The following is a 21,362-nucleotide window of genomic DNA, read 5'->3' on the forward strand; positions in this document are numbered from 1 at the left end:
TCATGATGATGATGATGATGATGATGATGATGATGATGATGTCATCAATGTAGCGCAAGTAGAGTAGGGGCATTAGGGGACGAGAGCTGAGAAAACGTTGTTCTAAGTCAGCCATAAAAAATGTTGGCATACTGTGGGGCCATAGCAGTGCCGCTGATTTGAAGGTATACATTGTCCCCAAATGTGAAATAGTTATGGGTGAGGACAAAGTCACAAAGTTCAGCCACCAGGTTTGCCGTGACATTATCGCGGAGACTGTTCCTGACGGCTTGTAGTCCATCTTTGTGTGGAATGTTGGTGTACCTCTACATCCGTAGTGGCTAGAATGATGTTTTCAGAAAGATCACCGACGAATTGTAGTTTCCTCAGGAAGTCAGTGGTGTCTCGAAGATAGCTGGGAGTACTGGTAGCGTAGGGCCTGAGGAGGGGGTCTACATAGCCAGACAATCCTGCTGTCAGGGTGCCAATGCCCGAGATGATGGGGTATTCAGGATTTCCAGATTTATGGATCTTGGGGAGCACATAGAATACCCCTGGGCGGGGTTCGGGGGTGTGTCTGTGCGGATTTGTTCTTGTGCTTTTTCAGAGAGTTTCTTGAGCAAATGCTGTAGTTTCTTTTAGTAACCCTCATTAGGATCAGAAGGTAATGGCTTGTAGAAAGTGGTGTTGGAGAGCTGCCTAGCAGCCTCTTGTTTATATTCCGACCTATTCATGACAACGACAGCACCTCCTTTGTCAGCCTTTTTGATTATGATGTCAGAATTGTTTCTGAGGCTGTGGATGGCATTGTGTTCTGCATGCCTGAGGTTATGGGGCAAGTGATGCTGCTTTTCCACAATTTCAGCCCGTGCACGTCGGTGGAAGCGGTCTATGTAGAAGTCCAGTCTGTTGTTTCGACCTTCAGGAGGAGTCCACCCAGAATCCTTCTTTTTGTAGTCTTGGTAGGAAGGTCTCTGTGGGTTAGTATGTTGTTCAGAGGTGTGCTGGAAATATTCCTTGAGTCGGAGACGTCGAAAATACAATTCTGTGGAGACCTAGAATTGTATCATGTTCGTGGGGTGGAGGGGCAGAAGGAGAGGCCTCGAGATACGACAGATTCTTCTGCTGGGCTAAGAGTATAGTTGGATAGATTAACAATATTGCTGGGTGGGTTAAGGGAACCACTGTTGTGGCCCCTTGTGGCATGGAGTAGTGTCCTTTTTCCTTTGTAGAGAAGCAAAACGTGTGTTGTAAATGGCTTGTCTAGTTTTTGTAAAGTCCAGCCACGAGAAAGTGTGTGGAAGGTTGGTTTTTTACGAGTATCCAGTTTTGAGAGCTCATTCTTAATCTTTCCATTTGCTGTAGAGGATGTTGATCAGGTGGTTCGGCAGTTTCTTTGAGAGCGTGTGGCACAATACTCTGAAGACTTTGATAGTAGACTTCTTAGAAGCAGAATGTTTGCTGGAGTAGACAAAGTAATTGGAGAAACAAGCACAGTCGCTGATGCCACAGGGGCCTTCAGTATCAAATCTGGAGTAGCGAGTTGAATCTTAAATGAAGCCTTAGATGAGCTTGCAGTAGTGGAGCTACTTGGAACCTCAATGAAACTCCCTAAGGTCTCCAGGGCATTAAACTGATAACCAAGATTTTTTTGTAGGAGGAGACTTAACTTTATTGGCATTCCCAGTCTTGCTACATGAAGCTGTCGATACCAGAGATGTAGAGGAAGCTAATATAACCCTCAATGCTCTTGATGACCAAGACTTGGAGGTAGGTGGGACCACAGCTATATACCTAGAGGCCCTCAGTGACCAGGATCCTGAGGTAGGCAGGGAACTAATTGTGCTTGGAAGCCAGTGTATGGGGAGATTCTCCAAACCCATGTCAGAAGCCTGTCTTAGAGCTTGCTCCATCATCAGTAATTTGATCTCCCTGTTTTTTCTGAGATCAGCTCTTCCTTCAAAAGCAGATCTTACACTTACAGGGGATAGGGGTGTCTCCCAATCGGTGAAGGCCCCACGGATGCTCGTCACTGACCAGGATAGATTCCAACTAGAAAGACACCACTTAAAGCCTAGGGATCCTCGCATGCTCCAGAACAACCTCTTGGCCAGGAAAAGCTAAGAGAAAAGGGGACCCCCAAAACTAATTAAGCTAACTACACTAGAACTAAATCTAAGGAGGTGTATGCTCAATGCTCCATCTCAGGCCCAACAGCAGTTGAGAAGGAACTGAGGGTAGTTCACCTGTGCAACCCTATATATCCTCACTATGGGGCACAAGGATAAATAGGCTCATGCATGAGCTGAACAGGCACTGCTACAAAAAAAAAAATCTCTGATCAAACGCTAGGGGGCACATGCACACCTGAAGTGGAGTACCCATAGAAATCTACTCAAAAAAGAAAACTGTTTTGCCATGTTGGGATCCTAGAGATCAAAAGGACACTTAAACAGTAACAGCTGAAAACAGGAGGAGTCTGAAAAGTTGGGCCTTCCCCAGACCTAGGGAATGGGAAGCCTTTGGGTGAAACAAGCACAGTCACTGTATTAACCATTGGTTACTATCACACTCTGACCACCAAATACGCCAAAGCTACAGAACTAATTGCACCTCTGACCCCTCTCCCCCTCATCTTTTAGAGTGTTCCCTCCTCAGGTCTCAAGCTATCACCCCTCTCTCGGGTTGGGATCACAATTCTCCCACTCTCAGAATAGGAGACTGCAGCTGATATAAACTGTTATCAGCTGGTATAAACTGTTATCCCAGGTATGACTTACGTTCAGACCCTGCAGTTGTGTTCCCTCTGCAGTGATCTCCATGCTCCCAATCTGGCAAAAAAAAACTATATCACTTCAAAATGTAACCTGGAAGTATGCTACTGCTGTTTAATTGCATCTAAGTATGTGCTGGGAGGTTGATCTACAACCGTCGCGCTTCTATCTTGCTTGTTTTTCCCCGCACAGTCCCGTTAAGCTAGATCAATACATTCAAAGAGAAAAGTCTTATAATCCAATATACAGTAACTTCATCTCTCTGGCCAGATCACATGGAGCTGCTGTGTGATACATTTTACGAACAGCACAGTAAACCACCATGACATCTGAATGTTTTCTACACCAACTAGAAAAAACTGTATTATGTAATATTAGGTTGTGAATTTAAAAACACACAAAAGTTTAACATTTTATTTTGTTTCTCATAGTATCATTAACTCTTCCACAAACTGCATATAACAGTCGGTTAGACTGTTTAATGTAGACAATATGTAGTTTTATGTTGAAAACCTTGTTTTCAATTTTTGTCTTTAATCCACAGAATTGTAATATTTTTTTAATGGAAAATTATGTAAGTTTAAAAAAAAAACTAGTATTGTAACAGTTCCAATTGAGCTTTCAACTTCATATCACACTGAGGTGTCTAAGGAAGATTCCCACCTTTGCTGCTACTGTTTGGCAGGAGATAACTTGCCATAAGATTATATTAACAGAGTAACAGCATCTGCTCCCCAGTTCTGACAGCTGCATCAGGCATGAAATGAGAACTTTTAATGAAAATTCAGCATTTGCAAAAAAACTGTAATATGTTCACAACTACTGTATTTCACAATCCATAATTTTCTTTTCCCTCTGAAAATACTTCCATTAAATCTGAGAGCACTCTGTCTTCTCCCTCCCCCATAGTTAGTTACCAATTGACCTACTTTCAGTTTAAATTCAATCTGACAAGGTCAATTTCAGAGAATGGAAAGTATGTGATAGATTTCACAAAACAGATTCTACACAAAAAAGCCAACACTAGAACAGAGAAAGCTGTAAAATCAAAATACCAGTAAATAATTGATATTTTACTATACAGTAAATACTCTTAAAAGTACACTCCTTTTTAGCACAGAAAATTCTATTCCCTGCCATACAAATCACAGCAAAGTAACAAAATAAACAGATTGAAAGATGTCTGGACAAATGTAGAACTTATTTAATTCATAGCAGCTAAACCCAAGGGAAATTGCTGGCAAGTGCACTACCCACAGCTATGTCACATGCTATATGTGCCAGACAGTTTTCTTCAGACATACTGCAATCAATATGTCAGGAGACCTGACATCACAGTTGGGGGTACCCTGCTATTACAAAGCAAGTTACAAGATCCTAGCATAAAAGCATTTATCCAAAAAGTGACAGATTAAAGATTTTATAAAAGAAACAGTATTTATCCATAACTAAAAGTGAACACTTTGAAAAGTAATTATACTATTATAAAATGTAATAAGCAGGGTCGTCCTTCCCTCCTTAAATCTAAAATTGGGGAGGGAAAAAAAACAAAACAAAAAAAAAAACAACACATTTTTAGTTTTGTCTATGAAACAAAAACTACTACAAATGTTCTTTGACAGTAGACTTAAATTTCTAGGCTTGCGCTGTAATTTTTCATAGACACATGGAAACAAACCAGGGTACTGCATGGAAGAATGAATTAGTAAACTAGCCTTTCATTTGTATTATTTACAGGTTTTGGGTGTTATAGACTGCAATCACTTTAAATGACAGTTACCTTCCTTACAGAGTTAATAGTATCTACTAAGATCTTTGTGTAACTTCTAAACTCTATGCACCACATCAACTGGTCTTATAAATTGGGAGAAAACTCCATAAAACTAACCCAGAAGTTTATAAATTCTGAGAAAATTAGGAGTAGGTGGAAATTTCAGCAGCAACTCATGAAACCAGGGGCAGGAGAGAGAGAGTCAGATAAACCTCCATCCCCTGCGCCCCCATAGAGATTTTTAGTAGTCTTAGTAACTCTCAGGTGCTATCAACCCCACCTGTAATAAATACTGTTGCTCCTCTTTCAAGTAGTAGCAGACTTCAGGGCTTTGCAGGTCAATTTCCTATTGGAGGGGATTGGACTGTAACTTGTGTAGGCACCCTTTACTAGAGGGGCCTCTAAACTTTACTGGGAGTGTTCCAGTTGGGAAGATCCTGTGTGCGGCAATCTAGCCTTAGAGACTAGAACTCCCATGATACCTTGGGGAAAGAGTGAGAGACTCTCTTCCAGGCAGCACAGGGAGAGCAGGCCATGGACTCCATTTTGGAAAAAGGAGTGAGATTGCTGGTGTGGAGCTCTGTCCATAGCAGGAGCTGCTGCTAGGAAGCCAGAAGCTGCTGCTGAGAGCCTACAGGGACTTTGATTGAGCATGGAAACTTAGAGGGTGTTTGTGGCTTCACTGGAGCCAGGACAGAAACTATTGCTGTGTCTAGAGCTGACTGAGGTGGGCGTGCAGTGAAGGAACTGTGAGTAACCCCCACTCTTGTTTAGGAAAGTACTTGCAAGGGAGGGGGCACAGCAGAGAGACTGAGTCTGAGGAGAGGCAGAGTGATCATCCCATCAAACCAGGAACCAGAGCCACTAACATTTGGTGAGGCAAACTTCAGTCTTCAGAGAAGTTTGCAGCTCGTTGCCATGCTGGACTGATACACAGAACCAACAGAGTGCTGTCTCCAGCTGCGGATCTTCAAGCACGCCCATGCAAGCCTCTAGGACTCTGAAATCCAGAGAAGTGTACACTCCAAGGTGGGGTAAATAGTGGCAGTGTAAATGCCAGTTAGATAAGTTTCATTTATCACTGTCTCCTATATTTGTTAATTGATTTTATTTAACTGCACGCTGTGGATTTAAATTAGTAGTGACATTTAATCTTAGTCTGTTATACTTGTTTCTTTAAATTGTTAAGTAAAGGTGTGTTAACTCTAATTTAAAGTATATTGGATGTATATTATTTATAATTGGTATTTTTGAGTTAGACCCATGCCACAGGTTATTATTATTAGAATAGGTTTATTCCTAGAAGTTCAAGGCACGCCACTGAGTGTATACAGGGGCCAGCCAGGTGGAGGCACCGCCAATTTTAAATTCCTTTAGGAGTAAAGAGTAGAGGGGTGGATAGAGGAGTCCCACCTACCCATTACCACCCCTGGGATACTCAGAATCCTTTAATGTCAACATCAGGCGCCCAGGCACACAGGTGAGGGTTGCCTGCTCTCAAGTAACCCAGGAAGGAAAGCGGTTTTATTTATTTACACGATATAATACTGATAATCTCTGAACAAATGCTGTATGTAGTACTCACATGCTAAGAAAAAAACTTGTAAAACTATGTGTAGCAGCACTATCTGACTCCCACAACAATATCAAATTAAGCACCGCAATATACTATATTAATCAAATTATTCAGTCTCGGATTTAAACAAACAACATTTTTAATATATCTGACACTGCAGAATTTCTAGTCTGTGACATGTAACATTTTTATTCGGATGCCAAACCCCCTTGCTACAGGCCCCTTGCCACAGACTTGAAGCCAATCTTGCTACAGAGTACACATATTCAATTACCTGATTGCATGGCTGAAAGTTAGATGTAATTCCCATATTTCTCTTTTAACACTGTATATACATACGCAGCTCGCTTATTTGCCTTCCTACTCAGTTCTTCCTATAATTCTATCCCGTCAAACTTTATAGGACTCCACTCATTTCTTCGATATGTGTTTGACTGCAAAGTGTCATTACTAAATTAAATCTCAGACAACTCAGATATGCTAAAAATAACTACAGAAGTCAGGAAGTAGGTAATTATTTTGCAGCTTACCTACACAAACATTATAGGTACTTTTCAGTACAATGAGTTTCTTTGTATTTGTTCTGTTGGTGGTGCAATGTAATGCCTGAAAATTACCTTCTAACTAAAGAAAGCACATTTGAATGCATTTAGCATTATAGAAATTCTTGTTTCAAGCAGGATGTCCATTAAGATACAGTACACCATATATCATCATCATCCTCCAGATAAAAAGTCAAGTCCCCATGTAAACAGACTTTATATTCAATGAGTTCAAAAAACAGAAAGTTACTGCGCTTGAAAAGTTGACATCAACAAAATAAATAAATAAATAAATAAATAAATGACGCATTTGGACAAGATAAAATTAAGAAAAGTGGATGTAGAAAATAAACTAACAATTTATCCCTACAAATGCCTCAGGGAAGTCAGCTAATTGCCTGGCTATCTAAAAGCCCTCTTGTTCTTGAGCCCCATACCTAAAAAAATTAGAGTAAGTAGGGCTCCGCTGGTCTTCTCCGCAGAAATACTTCTTTCCATATTTGTGCTGTCGACCGAGATACAAAGTTTAAAGCAGTGTGTCAAACATATAGTTAGCTGGCTTAATGAGGTCCCCATGATGTATTTGTGTGGCTTACGTGACATTCAGTTTGCACAGAAGCTAATCTTTCATGTAAAAAAAAATGTTCCTTGCTCTCAAGGCTGTGAAAAAACCTTCCAAATATGAATTGTGGATAGCCAGTGCAGCGAGGTCTTTCCAAGTCTGCAGACAGCTTGAAACAAACAGGAGGGATATCTCAGTGGTTTGAGCATTGGCCTGCTAAACCCAGAGTTGTTAGTTCAATCCTTGAGGGGGCCATTTAGGGATCTGGGGCAAAAATTGGGGATTGGTCCTGCTTTCAGTGGGGGCTGGACTAGATGACCTCCTGAGGTCCCTTCCAACCCTTATATTCTATGATTCAGTGGTGTGACCTCCCCTTTTCCTGTATTAATCTCATTTGAGCGTCAACTATAAAATCAAATGACAATATTTTATCAACATTAACTATTTCATTACTGATCATTTTGCAGAGAGAATAGGGTGGGAGCAAAGCTGCTTCTGCATGAAAGGAAATGCAAAGGAAAAACAAAGGAAACAGATATCAAAGTGGGAGGGAAGCACAAAAGGATGGAGAAGGAAGAGAAACTGGAAGATATTGTGGTGATCTGAAAAGGCTAGTATGTTTTTCCACTTAGTGACATTATATGCAACAATAAAGCTCTGAACAAAAAAACTAAGTATAGTTATTACAGGCCATATTCTATCCTGGATCCTTGTGCAAAACTTCCACTGATATCAGTGAATGTTTCACTGTGGATACATCCTACATGAGCATAATTAAACATGAAATACAGTCCTCTTTGTTTGACACCACTCACTTAAAGGGATAATACCAGATTGCCTCTTTTCCCTAAAAACTGCTTGGCTTTGAGCTAAGGGTCCCAGTAAGTCCTCTTCTAAGCCGAGTAGATCCATAGCTAGCAGCCAAGAAGACATTTCCATAATGTGTTTCTCTACATACATTTTTTTTAAAATAAATCCATGCTCCTAAAGTAAAACAAACTGTTTCATGGGTTAATGTAAAGGTAACTAAATCGGATTTTAAACCTATTAAATAAATTCTGAATTTCAATGCCAAAGCTTGTTCCATTTCTAGCAATTTGGACTAGTTTGAATTAATTTTATTTGTATTCTAAAAAGCTCAAGAAAAAAAAATTATATACACATTGTACTGTTTACATCAAGGGATACAAGAGTAAGCTTGAAGACAAAACATGTTTGGTGACAATGTACTTTTAGATATTTAAAACTACAGGTAAAATATAAAAATTCTTGTTACAGAAAATATATGGAACTACAATGGTGCAAACGTACAAGTATAATCTTCAAAAAAAATTAAGAAAAAGGTTTAGTAAACTAAGGAAAGAACTGCAAATGTTTTATGAATTATAAAAACTATTTTGTAAATAAAGCATTCATGGATTTTAACCAGGGGAAAAGATTGTCACTTCTCCAACATAGGTTTCAGCCTGCAAGTCTAACAAGATACTGTGATACCAGTTTACCCAATCACCATACAACTTTGTCACAAAAATATTTTCATAGACCTCCAAGCCTCTAGGAAGTATATTTGCTGATAATGCAGTAATGTTCTGAGAATTATCCCCATCACTCTTCACCAGCATAAAACTCAATCATCACTCAAAGACAGTAAGCGTTTCTTTTTTCTAATAAACTAAGCCAACACCTAGCTAGGGAAAGTAGAAAATTGCTATGAAAGTTTAGTTTAAATTAGTTTCCTGCATCTTACATCCATCTATAACCAGCACATTAACAGATTATGAAATAGAAGTTGTGGGCAATGCAGAATAGATGTGTTCTGGAATGAACCATAAAAGAAAAGTTTAGAGTCTCAAGTCATGAATTTGTAGCTACTTCAAAGCATAAGATGTAGAGTATTTTCACAACATGATTTCATAAGTAACAAAAAGGTGGAGTGAGGAGATAGAGAATGTGTGATATTGGTCTGGAACAACTTATTTCGTACACAAAACAACAAGTTCTCTTACGGAAGAACTCCAATAGTTCCCACCTTGTCAAGAGACTTTAGGTAGCCCTGAACCACTCATTGAGAACATTTTAGTCAGCGAAAGAAGGGATAACTAAATGTTTCAAGCAGTCAACATTTGTCTGGAGGGGATATGAACTCACAAAAAGCCAATTAACTTTCTCTCCAGTTCCCTGGGACAGAAGAAGCAAGGAACTATTTGTTGGAAGAGATTTAGTCTGAAGTTAAACTTTTCTATATTAAACAAAAAGCTATTTCACCTTTTTGAAGCAACATGCAAAGAAAATAAGAGTGGCTCTGTCTGTCTTTTATAGGATTAATATAGAAAACTAGAGGTTCTGGGAGTTTCTTCTATCTTTTTTTTTTTTTAAATAAACCTGAATGTCTGAAGTTTATCTACTTTGCTTTCCTATGGGCAAATGAGAACTGACAGGGATAGTACATCAGTAAAAACAAGCAAATGAAATCTGATTAGCTGGAGTAAAAATGCTTTTTTTAACTATTTAAAATGTTCTGATTTTTGTTTACACCTAGCTAACTCTGACCCTTGCGGGGGGGGGGGGGGGGGGGAGGCACACCCACCCTTCAATTAAGGCTGATAAAGCTCCAAAACTTATTTCAGAGTTATCCAAGAAGTTCTCCTACAAAAACAGAGGGAAAATAGAACCTGACTTTCCTGTTATTTCTGAGGTGAAAAAGAAACAGAACAAAACAAGCAATTTTAAAAATGCATGCTATTTACTATAAAGAATCAAATAATAGCACAAAATTCTCTACCCCTTGCAGGTCACCTTTAACTTGCTTGCTCTAGCAACATATTTCTAAAAGTCTTGCAGTGTCATACCTAAATAAAAATGTACGCGTAAACTAGTAGCACACAGGGTTGCCAATTTTTTAATTCCAAAAAACTGAACACCCTTGCCCCACCCACTGCCCCACCACTCCCCTGAAGACCCGCCCCTGCCTGGGCTCCGCCCCAGCTCACTCCACCCCCCCGTCCCTCTGTCTCTTGCTCTCCCGCACCCTGTCTCACGTGCTCATTTTCAATGCACGGCCCAAACAGGCCTATTTATTGTTTTGACAGATGTATTATGCTAAGTTCAGGTTTTATTTGTTACAGAATGCTAGAGCTGACAGCAAAATAGTCAAAAAGGGTAATTTAAAAAAAAAAAATGCAATTTCACAAACGTTTTCATGATTCTATCCCTCCTCCTTCCCATTTTTCATAACCAGCTCCACGTGTTTTGTTCACTAAAGTTATTGTAATTTTATATGTGGAATTAGGACCACACATTATCACAACTGCAATGGGTCTATTAAAGGCCCACTCCCAAAGCCAAAATACAAATCCATAGAGCACAGCCACAAAAATGCACACCTGACCAGATAACCAGACATAAAAATAAATCTGTAGAAACTCACTCCCACACCTACACACAGATACACGTGTGTATACTTCTAGCATACACTGACACATATATTTCCACATTATTTATTATTACAATTGTTGTTTAGTGCCTAGAGACCCCAACTATGATCAGGGCTCCAGGTAGATGCTGGACATCATACACATAAAAAGAGAGAGTCTGCAACAAAGAGTTTATAATGTAGCGAGACAAAGGTGGGGAGAAATGTCTGATACATTGGCTCTTCTGCCATTACTAATCAACAACATTCACTTTTAAGAAATAATACATTTCTTTTAGAGTTCACTTCTCTTTTAAAAACTTGTTATGAAATGAATACACACACATTTTATGTCAATTTTGTGCGCAAGCCAGCAAAAGGAATAAAAGTCAGAGTTAAGCTGCAAATTTTATTCATACAGGTACACACACATGCAGCAAGACACGCACCTCCCTACACAAAGAGACAGTTTCTATCACATGTATGCATGCATGCACACACTTGCCTACATGGAGAGACTTTTTCCATACACTTTTCCAGGGACTGCCTAAATCACCCAGCCGGGAAGGGAGGCGGGTAGGCTGGAGGGGAGAGGGTGGAGGACAGAGGATGTGGGGAGGGGGGGGGTGGGCAGTGAAGGAGAGAGGAGGGATGGGGGGGTATGTGGGGTGGATGGGGATGCAGGGGGAGGTGCATGAGGATGTGGGGGGAAACAGGAATGTAGACACACATAACGGGAGTGCAGCAATGTATGGAGGTGAATAGGGTGCCGGGGGGGGGTGGGGGGGTGAGGAATATGGGGGTGGCGGCTCTGGGAAGTGGAGAGGATGGGTGGGATAGCACTGTAAGGGGTACAGGGTTGGGATGGGTAGGTGTGGGGGGCAGGATGGGATGGGACAGAGAAGAATGTAGTGAGGGGGATGGGGGTGCAGCCCCATTCCCAGCATTCGGAGACGGGGATACACATACCTCCAACTCCTGAGTGCCAGCAATGGGGCGACAGACAGATGACAGTTCGCCGCAGGGCATGTGCTGCAGCTCGAGCCCAGTCACACGAGGAGAAGAGGGTCCCACACACCCCCTCAACAGCCACCTGCCGAGCGCTTGTGAGTAATGCTAGTTCCTCCCCTGCTCTGACCCAGCCAATGGGAGCTGTGCCTGCAGTCGCGGCACCACACAGACTCCGCCCTAGCAGCCCCTAAGGCTAGGGGCTGGACATGCCTGCTGCTTCCAGACCCAGGAGCTGCGTGGGCCATGGCGCGGCACTAGCAGGGAGCCTGCCAGCCCCGCTGCGGCGCCATGAACTGGACATTCAATGGCCTGGAGCCGTCAGGATTCCTTTTGAACTGGGTGTTCCGGTCCAAAACCGGACACCTGGGCACCCTAGTAGTACAACTAATGAAAAGACTAAAGGAGAAAGATTTTTGAGCCTCCATTTTTTCGTGAAACCCATAAGGCAGGCAGATTGAACTGCATACTGGAAGCTCTACCTAATTGCACCTATAAGGCAACTCCCCCTAGCTCCCTTATCACTTTCTGCATATTACAAGAGGCCTTCTACATCATACCACCACCCAGTGTGGACTTTTTGAACAATTACCAAAACCAAAAAACCACAATTGTTAATTCCTCTTTTCATGTAGCCTGAACTTCCTCCTGATTTCAACCTCTTATCTTCACTATATTTAACAAGTCTCTAACTTTCACATGAACTCAACGGCCCTGACCATACCCTTTCCGGGCCTCATTGGCCCTCTGTCCACTTAGTACCACTGCAAACTTTGCTCTTAGCATTTACAGCCATGACCTTACGCCCTAGTTTATGAAGCAGAAGCACTACATTAGTATATCTAAATTTAATCTGAATTCCCAAAAATAAGACCTGAAAAATAATATCCTGCATTTTAGCATTTTCAAACTGGAATTTACACTAAAAACTACCTTATAGGTTGCCCCATATTCCCTGAAGTTTTCTTCTCTAAAAGCATATTTATGTCGGGGGGGAGGGAGGTTGGGGGGGGGGGATAGGGGCGAGAGACATGGGACTACCACTTTTGGTCTGTTAGGGTGAAATTTATACTATTGTAAGAAATTTCTGTAATACAAAGAATCGAACACCAGATTTTTAGGGTTCATTTGTCAGACCAGGCATCTTACATTCTTTATATTAACAAGTAAGCTTTGCCTTTATCTTTTCCTTCCCAATAATAAAATAGAATAGAGAAACAAAATTACCTTCATGCACTGTTATTCCACAATTGTCACACTGGATTATTTCATCAGCATCTTCGCTGTTATCCCCAAGACAAACACAGCAAATCAGAATATGGTCCATTTTCTGGGAGGTCCAGTTTTGAGACTTTTCAAGGATCAGTGAGTCCTAGCATTGAAAAATTAAGATGCAATGATTACACTGGAAATCACCCTGGAATGGTTTATTATTTCTACTGAAAAGAGGTATTTGCCCAGTGTAAATAAAAAAATTAAGACGACTTATGGATAAAATATATTTCTGCCCTGTAACATTTTTATATTTATAATTATATAAAAATATTTTAAAGCATGAAAAAATTAAGCACTTGAAGGTTTTTACATCTGTATTAAAAAAAAAAAAGTCTTCCTCTCAGCTAGAATTGTATGATGCCCAAGTGCAATTCTGCCATCCACCTTTTCGAGTCTTGATGACGCCTGCTGTAGAGAAGCCTTGCTTGGGTGGGCCTTATAAGATCTACTAGAGCAGGTCTCCCTTCTGGCAGACCTTATCCACCAACCTGATTTAAACTGTTGGTGTTCTTTAAAAGAGGAATATCAGAAATAAATAAAACTTCATTGCAATAAGAATTAAGGTTGACAGTATGTTTTGGGAGTCCAGCTAACTTCAGAAAATTACTACACTTCAACAAAAAGTCTATACCTTCCCAAAAGCCCACACAAGTGTTAAAAAAGTATACTGCTGATTTTACATATGATTTATTAAATGGGTAATAATTTCTCATCTTCTGACTACTAACACAAGTAAGGATTTGCAGGATCACATATATAGCTTATAAAGTACTTCAGAATTCTTCACAGTGAAAGGCACTATATAAAGAAAAATATTACTAATTTATAAAATTCAATTAGGAATTTCTCTCAGGAAAACATGGAGTAGTTTATATTATTCAGATATAAAAGAGTGATGGATAAGTTCTGGGCATTTTCAACCTTTCAAGATATTTAAATGGATACTATTTAGAATGGATTTAAGGTTGTCCTCAAATTGATTAATATGTTTCTGGATTGTAGAGTTATGTCTCTGTACTGTATTAGCACACTGTACCCCCGACTCCCACCTCTATTTTTATAAAAAAGAGTAGAACATAAAACTTAGACTGGCTTCACCAATAGAGTCTTAACATATGGAGAGGTGAGGCATCGGATGCCCTAGTAATAAAAACATCACTACTGATTAAAGAAGTATTTGTAATAGTTTCAGAGCAGGGGCTGGCTATCCATGACAGCCAACGGCTACTATTAGAATTCTTGGCATATCCCAGAATCTGTACTGCTGTGGATTTTGGAGCAACAGGAAAAAAAAGCGGGTGGGGGTAGAACTTTTCCTTTTCAAACATCCCATTCCCACCCCAATCCCTCATTGACGATTGTGATAATGCATTAACACCCTGTTTTTACCCTTAGATCGGTGGTTCTCCAATCCCCATGTGAACTATTACCTCCCCCAGTCTCTCAATCCCACATAGCACTTCTCTCAAGATATTTTGTGTTCTGCTGCCACCAGGAAAAGCTCCACAGATTACCTGTGGCCCATGGACAACAGTTTGAGAACCATTTCCTCAGAAAATAAATCTAATGCCCAAGTGGCTCTGAAGATACAAAAGTCATTTACCATACTTGCATCATTCATTGATCAATCACTTTGCTCATAATTAAAAGCAATACAATACTAGACAGAGAATATCATGAGTAGTAAACATTTCCCAGATGCAAAGGCAATTAGTTTCCAGATGATGTGGGTCTTATGATATTTTCTCTTCCCAAATTTTCCTAAAACCAAAAGAAGTTTCTACTTGCAATATTCAGGACTACAGGTAATAGTTACAATGCAGTGGTAACAGACTAATGCCAGCCTGGGGGCAGGCAGGGGAGGCAGATTTATGGTTCAGCATAAACTTTTTAGTGAGACGAATTAAGTTAACTGGGACAGTTATTCTGTTATTTTTTCATTACAATGTGCTAAATGCACATTGATCATCCTTTCTACAAAAGATAATGTAAGCTGTACAATTAGTATTGTATTGTTTTAAAATTTCTAGTACTCAAACACTGAGAAAAGCGAGGCCAACACCAAACTGATGATTTGAAAGTCTGAGTAATATATCTAGGTCCTCAACATTTTAGGGAATTTTCCAAAAGCTCAAGGAGATACATTTCCAATATGGTATGTAAAACCACCATTTCTACATTAAACAAAAGAGATGTGCCTAGGTTATACATAAAATCTAATATGGCGCACTAGAACGACGAATAAAATGTAATTTATATGGGGTGTTTGCCAACATCACATGGAGAAACTGTTGACTTGGTTGCAGGGCTTTGGAGCGGATCGCAGAGCAGCTCCGGAGCCGTGGAGCTCCAGGTTTTTGCCTGGAACTGGAGCGGAGCCGGAGCACAGCTCCAAAGCCCTGCTTGGTTGTTCTAATTTTCTTTAAACTTCATAAAAATAGAACCAAATCTACATAATCTTAGGAGAGCTCTTGTCACTTCTTGGTTACCAGTCTGAATCCACCCCCGGTTGCTTTATGATGGTTGTTCAGTGGCCTACATGGAAAGCTTTGTAGATCTCAATCTGGTTCCACTATACAGTACAACTGGCATCTTGATCTGACAGGCCAAGGACCATGGCACAAGTGATCTTCCAAAATTTGGACACTGAAGTTCAGGTATGAGGTACATTGGTGGAGCACTGTTGAAAAGTTTGTACTGCTGCTACTACCTTTTCTGTTTACAGAAGATTCCTGGTTCCAGAGCTATTAATCTGGCACAAGCTATATATTTACATCAAACATTCAAAATAAATAAATAAATAAATAAATAAAAAATACAGGCAGTCATTACATATTTTAAACCCATTCAGGACACAGGCACTCTCTTCAGGAATCTAAGTGAGGAGCAAGTAGTTATAGCCAGATTGCTTGTAGTTATTGTCCGGAGAGGGACAAAAACAAACTTAAAGATGCTCACAAAGACTATGGTAGAAGAGAGGGTAACAAGATGAAGGCAAGCTAGTAAACCCTATACTCTGCTGCCACTATGAGTATATTTTCCATTACCCTCTCAAATCAAGAAAGAGGTCATGATCCTTGAGGTGATGAGGAAGATAACTCTAGGAATAAAAGAAAAATTATAAAAAATAGCACAGTGTCATGTTTGCAGAACGGATGAACAGGAAATAAAGAAGGAATTAAAGTTTTCCCCATATTACATAGGTTCAGGATTAATGAGGATTTCCCCCTACTTTTAGAATAAACCTATAAAGGCCAGCACTTTGTGACAAGACCATGAATTGAGAGCACTTCTCTCCCTGTATAATTGCCTATAAATACAATTTAGGTAACTTTCCCTTCACTTTACAAATACAAAAATGTGTTAGCAATACCTCCTAACTATGGCAGATTAACTGTGCCAGTGCACAGTTAGACTTGTAGCAGAGAGGTCCTTTAAGTTCTAAGGACTTTACGGAACGCCAGAATTTTCAGTCAACACCACAGGCTCAGATTCTTTGTTTGGCTTCATTGAGGAAAGTCTAAAATTTTGGTCTGATTTCTAGTTCTATAAACACTGACATTTTTCTAAGTAAAAGCAAACATATAAAACTTGTGACTTTTTGTCCAAATAAATAAAACTATGTGAAAACACTGATATGACATTTATATGGAGAAAATATGTATGAGAAACAGATAGACGGTAGAGGGCTAAGCCAATGCTGCAAGGATACCAAATTTGGCATTAAGATTAGGTTTTGTGAGGGGACCCTGAATCTGTGGTATGGTGTATGTAGTGGCCAGGAACCCTCATCTGAGGTCAAGAACTGTTGTTCCAGCCAAACCCTACACCTGCAAGGTAAAGGGGTGGATTTCATTTCCATCACCACTTAATTCCCCATACAAAGTCCACTATTGCAGGAAGTATTAAGTTTCACAACTTATGCACATGTACTTCCTAATAACTTTAATGGGAATTGCAGAGGGACTCATTGGGGAAGAAAAGAGCTCCTTAAAGCAATAGCGATTATAAAATTGAAGAGCATCATCTATCTACTAATGATGCTTGACACAAGTTGCGACAGTGTAAGCTTGTCTGCCTACACTTAATACAGTAGAACACTATAAAGGTACGTCATTACAACACAGGTTCAAGTATAACATGGTCTGTCCTTGAATTCTATCTTTGCAAAATGAAAGGGCAAAAAAATTAACAGAGCAAAAAGACTTGACAGAAAAACCAAAATCTTTTTAAAGGCCTCAATATTAGCTGCCTACAAAGTTAGTTGCTTAAATACTCTGTCCTTTCATACATCAAGCACAGTAACATCTGCATGACTAGGGCTTCTGCATTGTAATGAGATTCTGCTGGACTCTAGAGGAACTATTTTTACTAAATGTGAAAAATTAATATAGTGGAGCTGCCAGCAGCACTTTTAAAACGTTGTTTCAAACCCCATAAAGTGAAATTGGACATGTATTCTGTTAACCTAGAAGTTAAAACTAGATTTAAAAATTGAAGTCCATTAAGATCATTTTCAGTTTTAGAGACTCAATTACCTTGCTTTGTATTGAAAGAAAACAAAATCTAAAAACAGCTTAATCAAAAAATTCAGATAGTTCTTAACATGCAGTGTTAGGATAATTTTTAATCAGTTGTGACAGTTCATTCTGAAAGGTAGGAAAGATGGTCTTATTATTCATGCCCAAGATTTGAAGCTAGGAGATCTGGGTTTTAATTCTGAGTCTGGCACAGACTGTGGAGAAGTCACTTAAGAATCAATCCAGCAAGGTGCTAAACGCCATCAATTACCATTGATGTCAGTGGGAGCCGAGGACACATTAAGGATCAAGACCTTAATCTCTCGGTCCTTCATTTTCCCCATCTGCAATATGGGATTATACTTAACACTAATCTACCTCAGATGTTCTGTGAAGCTTAGTCCATTAATATCCGTGAAGTGCTTTGAGAGTCTCAGCTAGAAAGCATGGATAAGTGTATAGTGGTAGTTTAAAATTAGAAAACAATATAAAGGAAAAGGGACTGAGAGTGGGCTACTCTCACCTTAAGAGAGCCCTAAAGATCAGGGTAAAATAGGTCTGCAATATCACTGCCTGTATTGTACCTACTGTGGCAAGAGGGCAAACGTTACCTGCTATGAGGTTCAAAATGACACATTCATCTAAGAAGTACTTTGGATCCTAACACTATAAAATCTAACCATTCCTTGTAGGGTCTCAGCAATAAGCATATAATGCACACAATGTCGCAAATTTCCAAACAATTGTACTGGTTTAATGTTAAAAACAGTACATGCATTTGATAAAAGTAAAACCTAAGGGATATAATTCTCAAGTTATCTTTTTAGTCACAACTACTAGCATTAATACAATGCACAACTGATACCCAATGTTAGTGACTAAATCCATCAAGTATCTACAAGTAAGTCTCTCATTAAAGTACAACACAGAAAGACATTTGTTTCTTCAACATTCCAAAATATTCAACCTCGCTCAACACAATTTGGAGTATTAAAAGTAAAATCAGCACACATTACTCATCAGAAAAGACTCTTTAAATGAAAAAACCCTCTAAGTAATCCTGTACAACTATAATTTATCCAGAAGTTACACCCTATTGTATCAACACTATAATTACCTGCAAAAAGTTAAAACAGTCTTTACAGTGATTTTTTGAATTTTGCAACTATGATGTATTAAGTCAACAATCTTAACAACCCAATACAGTACTAATACCCCTATTTAAGGGAACAGGAATTGTGTGGTAAAAGATTGCAATATCAGAAACTGAACACATTATTTGCATTCTGCAATCACATCGTAGTCAATACAATTAATTCTTACCCATGGTACTGTTTGGTGTTTTAAAAAAAGTTAGAGCAACACCAAAACTACAAACAGCTTGCTAGAGAAATATAACATTCATTCCAGCTGAGCCGACATCAGAGTAAATGTTCCTCTATTAAGAATTCTTGAACAGAGAATTTAATTTTTGTTTTCTATGTTTGTTGCAATGAGGAACTGGATCAAGAATATTTGCTTTTTTTAAAAAATATATTTGTTAGGACATGTCAAAGCTATTACGCGACTTTAGCGTTGGTTTCTGTTTAATAAGATACATGCTATAACAGAACTAAACTGTTCATTAGCAGAAGTTAGTTTGCACTATGGACCTACTTGCTATGAAGCTGATCCAAAGGCCACTGAAGCCAATGGAAAGACCCTCACTGATTTAAATGGGTGCTGATTTGCTTGGGCCATAAAGGCCAATTTATTTCACTTGCAGTACCCATTCAGCATAGTTCTGGAGGTTTTTTAATTATTCAAAAAAAAACCCCAATGTAAATAGGATTCCAGTCAATCAGTTTAACTTCAATGAGTAATTTAAAAAGAACAGCACTGCAGAGTACTTTCCATTTTTCAACAGACATATTATAGAAAGTTGGTTGCTCTACCTCATTACTCTTGCTTTGTGATAGAGCCAGGCTATCATTTGTCAGCTCCTCATCATCAGCACTATTCCTGCTAAGAACTTTATGTTTCTTTTTCTTGGATCCACCATCACTAGCAGTGCTGCTGTTATCCTCATTGCCTTCCTCATCATTGTCATCCTCATCGCTACCACTTCCATCATCTTCATCCTCCTCATTATCTCCATCACTTCCCTCTTTCCGCAGTGCAGTTTTTCCCTTCTTCTTCCCAGCAGTAGGTCGCCAGTCGTTGTCATCCTCACTGTCATAATCATCCATATCATTTAGCTCTTCCATCGATACAAAATCCAGCAGAGGTCGGTTCCTACGCAAATTCCACTTTTTCGGTTCATTTGTTTGCTCATCAGCAGCAGCATCAGTTTCAGTTGCTTTTTCTTTCTCTTTTTTCTTTTTTGGCTTCTCATCTTCTTCCTCCTGTTCTTTTTTTTCAGTCTTAATCACCTCCTTCTCTGTTGTAAGCATCGTTTCTCCAGCAGAAGTTTTGGGTTGCTGTTCTTCCTCTACTTTCATTTCTTCTGCCAATTCTTCCTCCAAGACATTCTCTTCTGATTCACTACAGGAACCTTCACCACTGTCCTTTGATGCATCTTCACTCCCACGACCACTTCCTTCAGAATCTGTTGAGCACATGAAAATTTAAAAAAAGTGTTCCAACACAAATGTACCCAAAAAACCCAAAAGCTGTTGAAGTAACAAGTTGTTAAAATTACAGAATGATGTATGTTCCTCCCTTATTAGGCATCCAACCTATGTTGCAGTTGGTGTCCAAATATCGTTACTGCAAGTAGTACTACTCAGAATCTGTTGAATGAGTGCATTTTGAAATGACAAAAAAAAAAGTTAAAATATATTAAATGACACAGTTAAATTCCTCTTTGCATCACTGCTCATATTACCAACAGGCAGCAGTATGGGATAGATATAGTCGCCATTTGAATAAGTGAACTTGTTTTAAAATCTTAGTAGTTACCCTCTAAACCTTGAAAATGAAAGCTCAAGATAAAATAGATACTCAGTACAAAACGCTCCATTTAAAGACCTTGGTTACAAAATGAAGCATTCAAAAGTCAAGAAGTGCCAAAGTTGAGTTTGCTCATATAAACTTAACTCTGCCACCTGGTATATATGCATAGTAAGAATTTTTAATTTCACCATCACTTACTATTTTTACCTTACAAGAGCTCTGCCTCATTCAGTGCACAGTTTGGACAATGGGCAAATCTGAACTGGGTGTCACCCCATTATCATTCTTCAGTTGCTGGTCCCTTGTCTCATTCACTACACATAGTCCAATTTGCACAATGGATAAGGCAGAGGTTCTGGACTTCTCCTTTTTTCCTAGCAGAACTTCGGTTTCACTTATTTGTATATTGAATAGAGAATGAGGCAGAACATGTAAAAATGTAATTAAAAATTATTATGATGAATTTGCACAAAAAGGTTGAAAGATGCCTGGACACTTTCTGACTTGAATGTTTCTCTTAGTAACTAACATTCTTTTACTAGTTTTCATTTGAAATATTTATTTTAAGTTAAGGAAAACAAAGAATAAATTGTCTTATTTGAAGCAATTTACTAGAAAACAGTAGAAAGTTCTGTTCTGCATGATACATGCACTCAATGAGGCAACGGCTTCTGTGGTGTGCATATTATTCAATGAAGTAAGGATTGAGATTTTCCAGGTTGTTCAGATCTACCACCAAACTGTGCCGCTCATCTCCAAGAAGTGCCAATAAATAAATAAATAAATCTCTAACCACATCAAGTATCTTTTGAGCCACACATTATAGAGAACTACTTTACTGGCACCTAAAAAAAAATGCCTCTGCCCTTAATCTTAAATTACCAAGCAATAGCAACTAATGCATTGTATTAGTTACCAAAGAGCAATCCCTGCATACACCTTCATACTCATATACACCCCAATAGACAGTGGAACTAGCATGGTTCTGTATGGTGGAGACGGGATGTGG

At 39.3% G+C, this 21,362-nt stretch overlaps 1 protein-coding gene across 3 annotated transcripts in view; it reads right to left on the bottom strand.

Moving 5' to 3' along the window:
- PHF14 (PHD finger protein 14) overlaps window positions 1-21,362 on the bottom strand; it is a 296,760-nt gene that overhangs the window by 268,080 nt on the left and 7,318 nt on the right. For all 3 annotated transcript variants that reach the window (XM_074945849.1, XM_074945850.1, XM_074945851.1), the window contains exons 3-4: window positions 19,354-20,006; window positions 12,852-12,996 (exon numbers count right to left, since the gene is read on the bottom strand). In XM_074945849.1, coding sequence (XP_074801950.1) covers window positions 12,852-12,996; window positions 19,354-20,006 — 798 coding nt within the window. The remainder of the gene's footprint in view (window positions 1-12,851; window positions 12,997-19,353; window positions 20,007-21,362) is intronic.

The sequence above is a fragment of the Natator depressus genome, chromosome 2, assembly GCF_965152275.1.
Source record: "Natator depressus isolate rNatDep1 chromosome 2, rNatDep2.hap1, whole genome shotgun sequence".
Classification (NCBI taxonomy): domain Eukaryota; kingdom Metazoa; phylum Chordata; order Testudines; family Cheloniidae; genus Natator; species Natator depressus.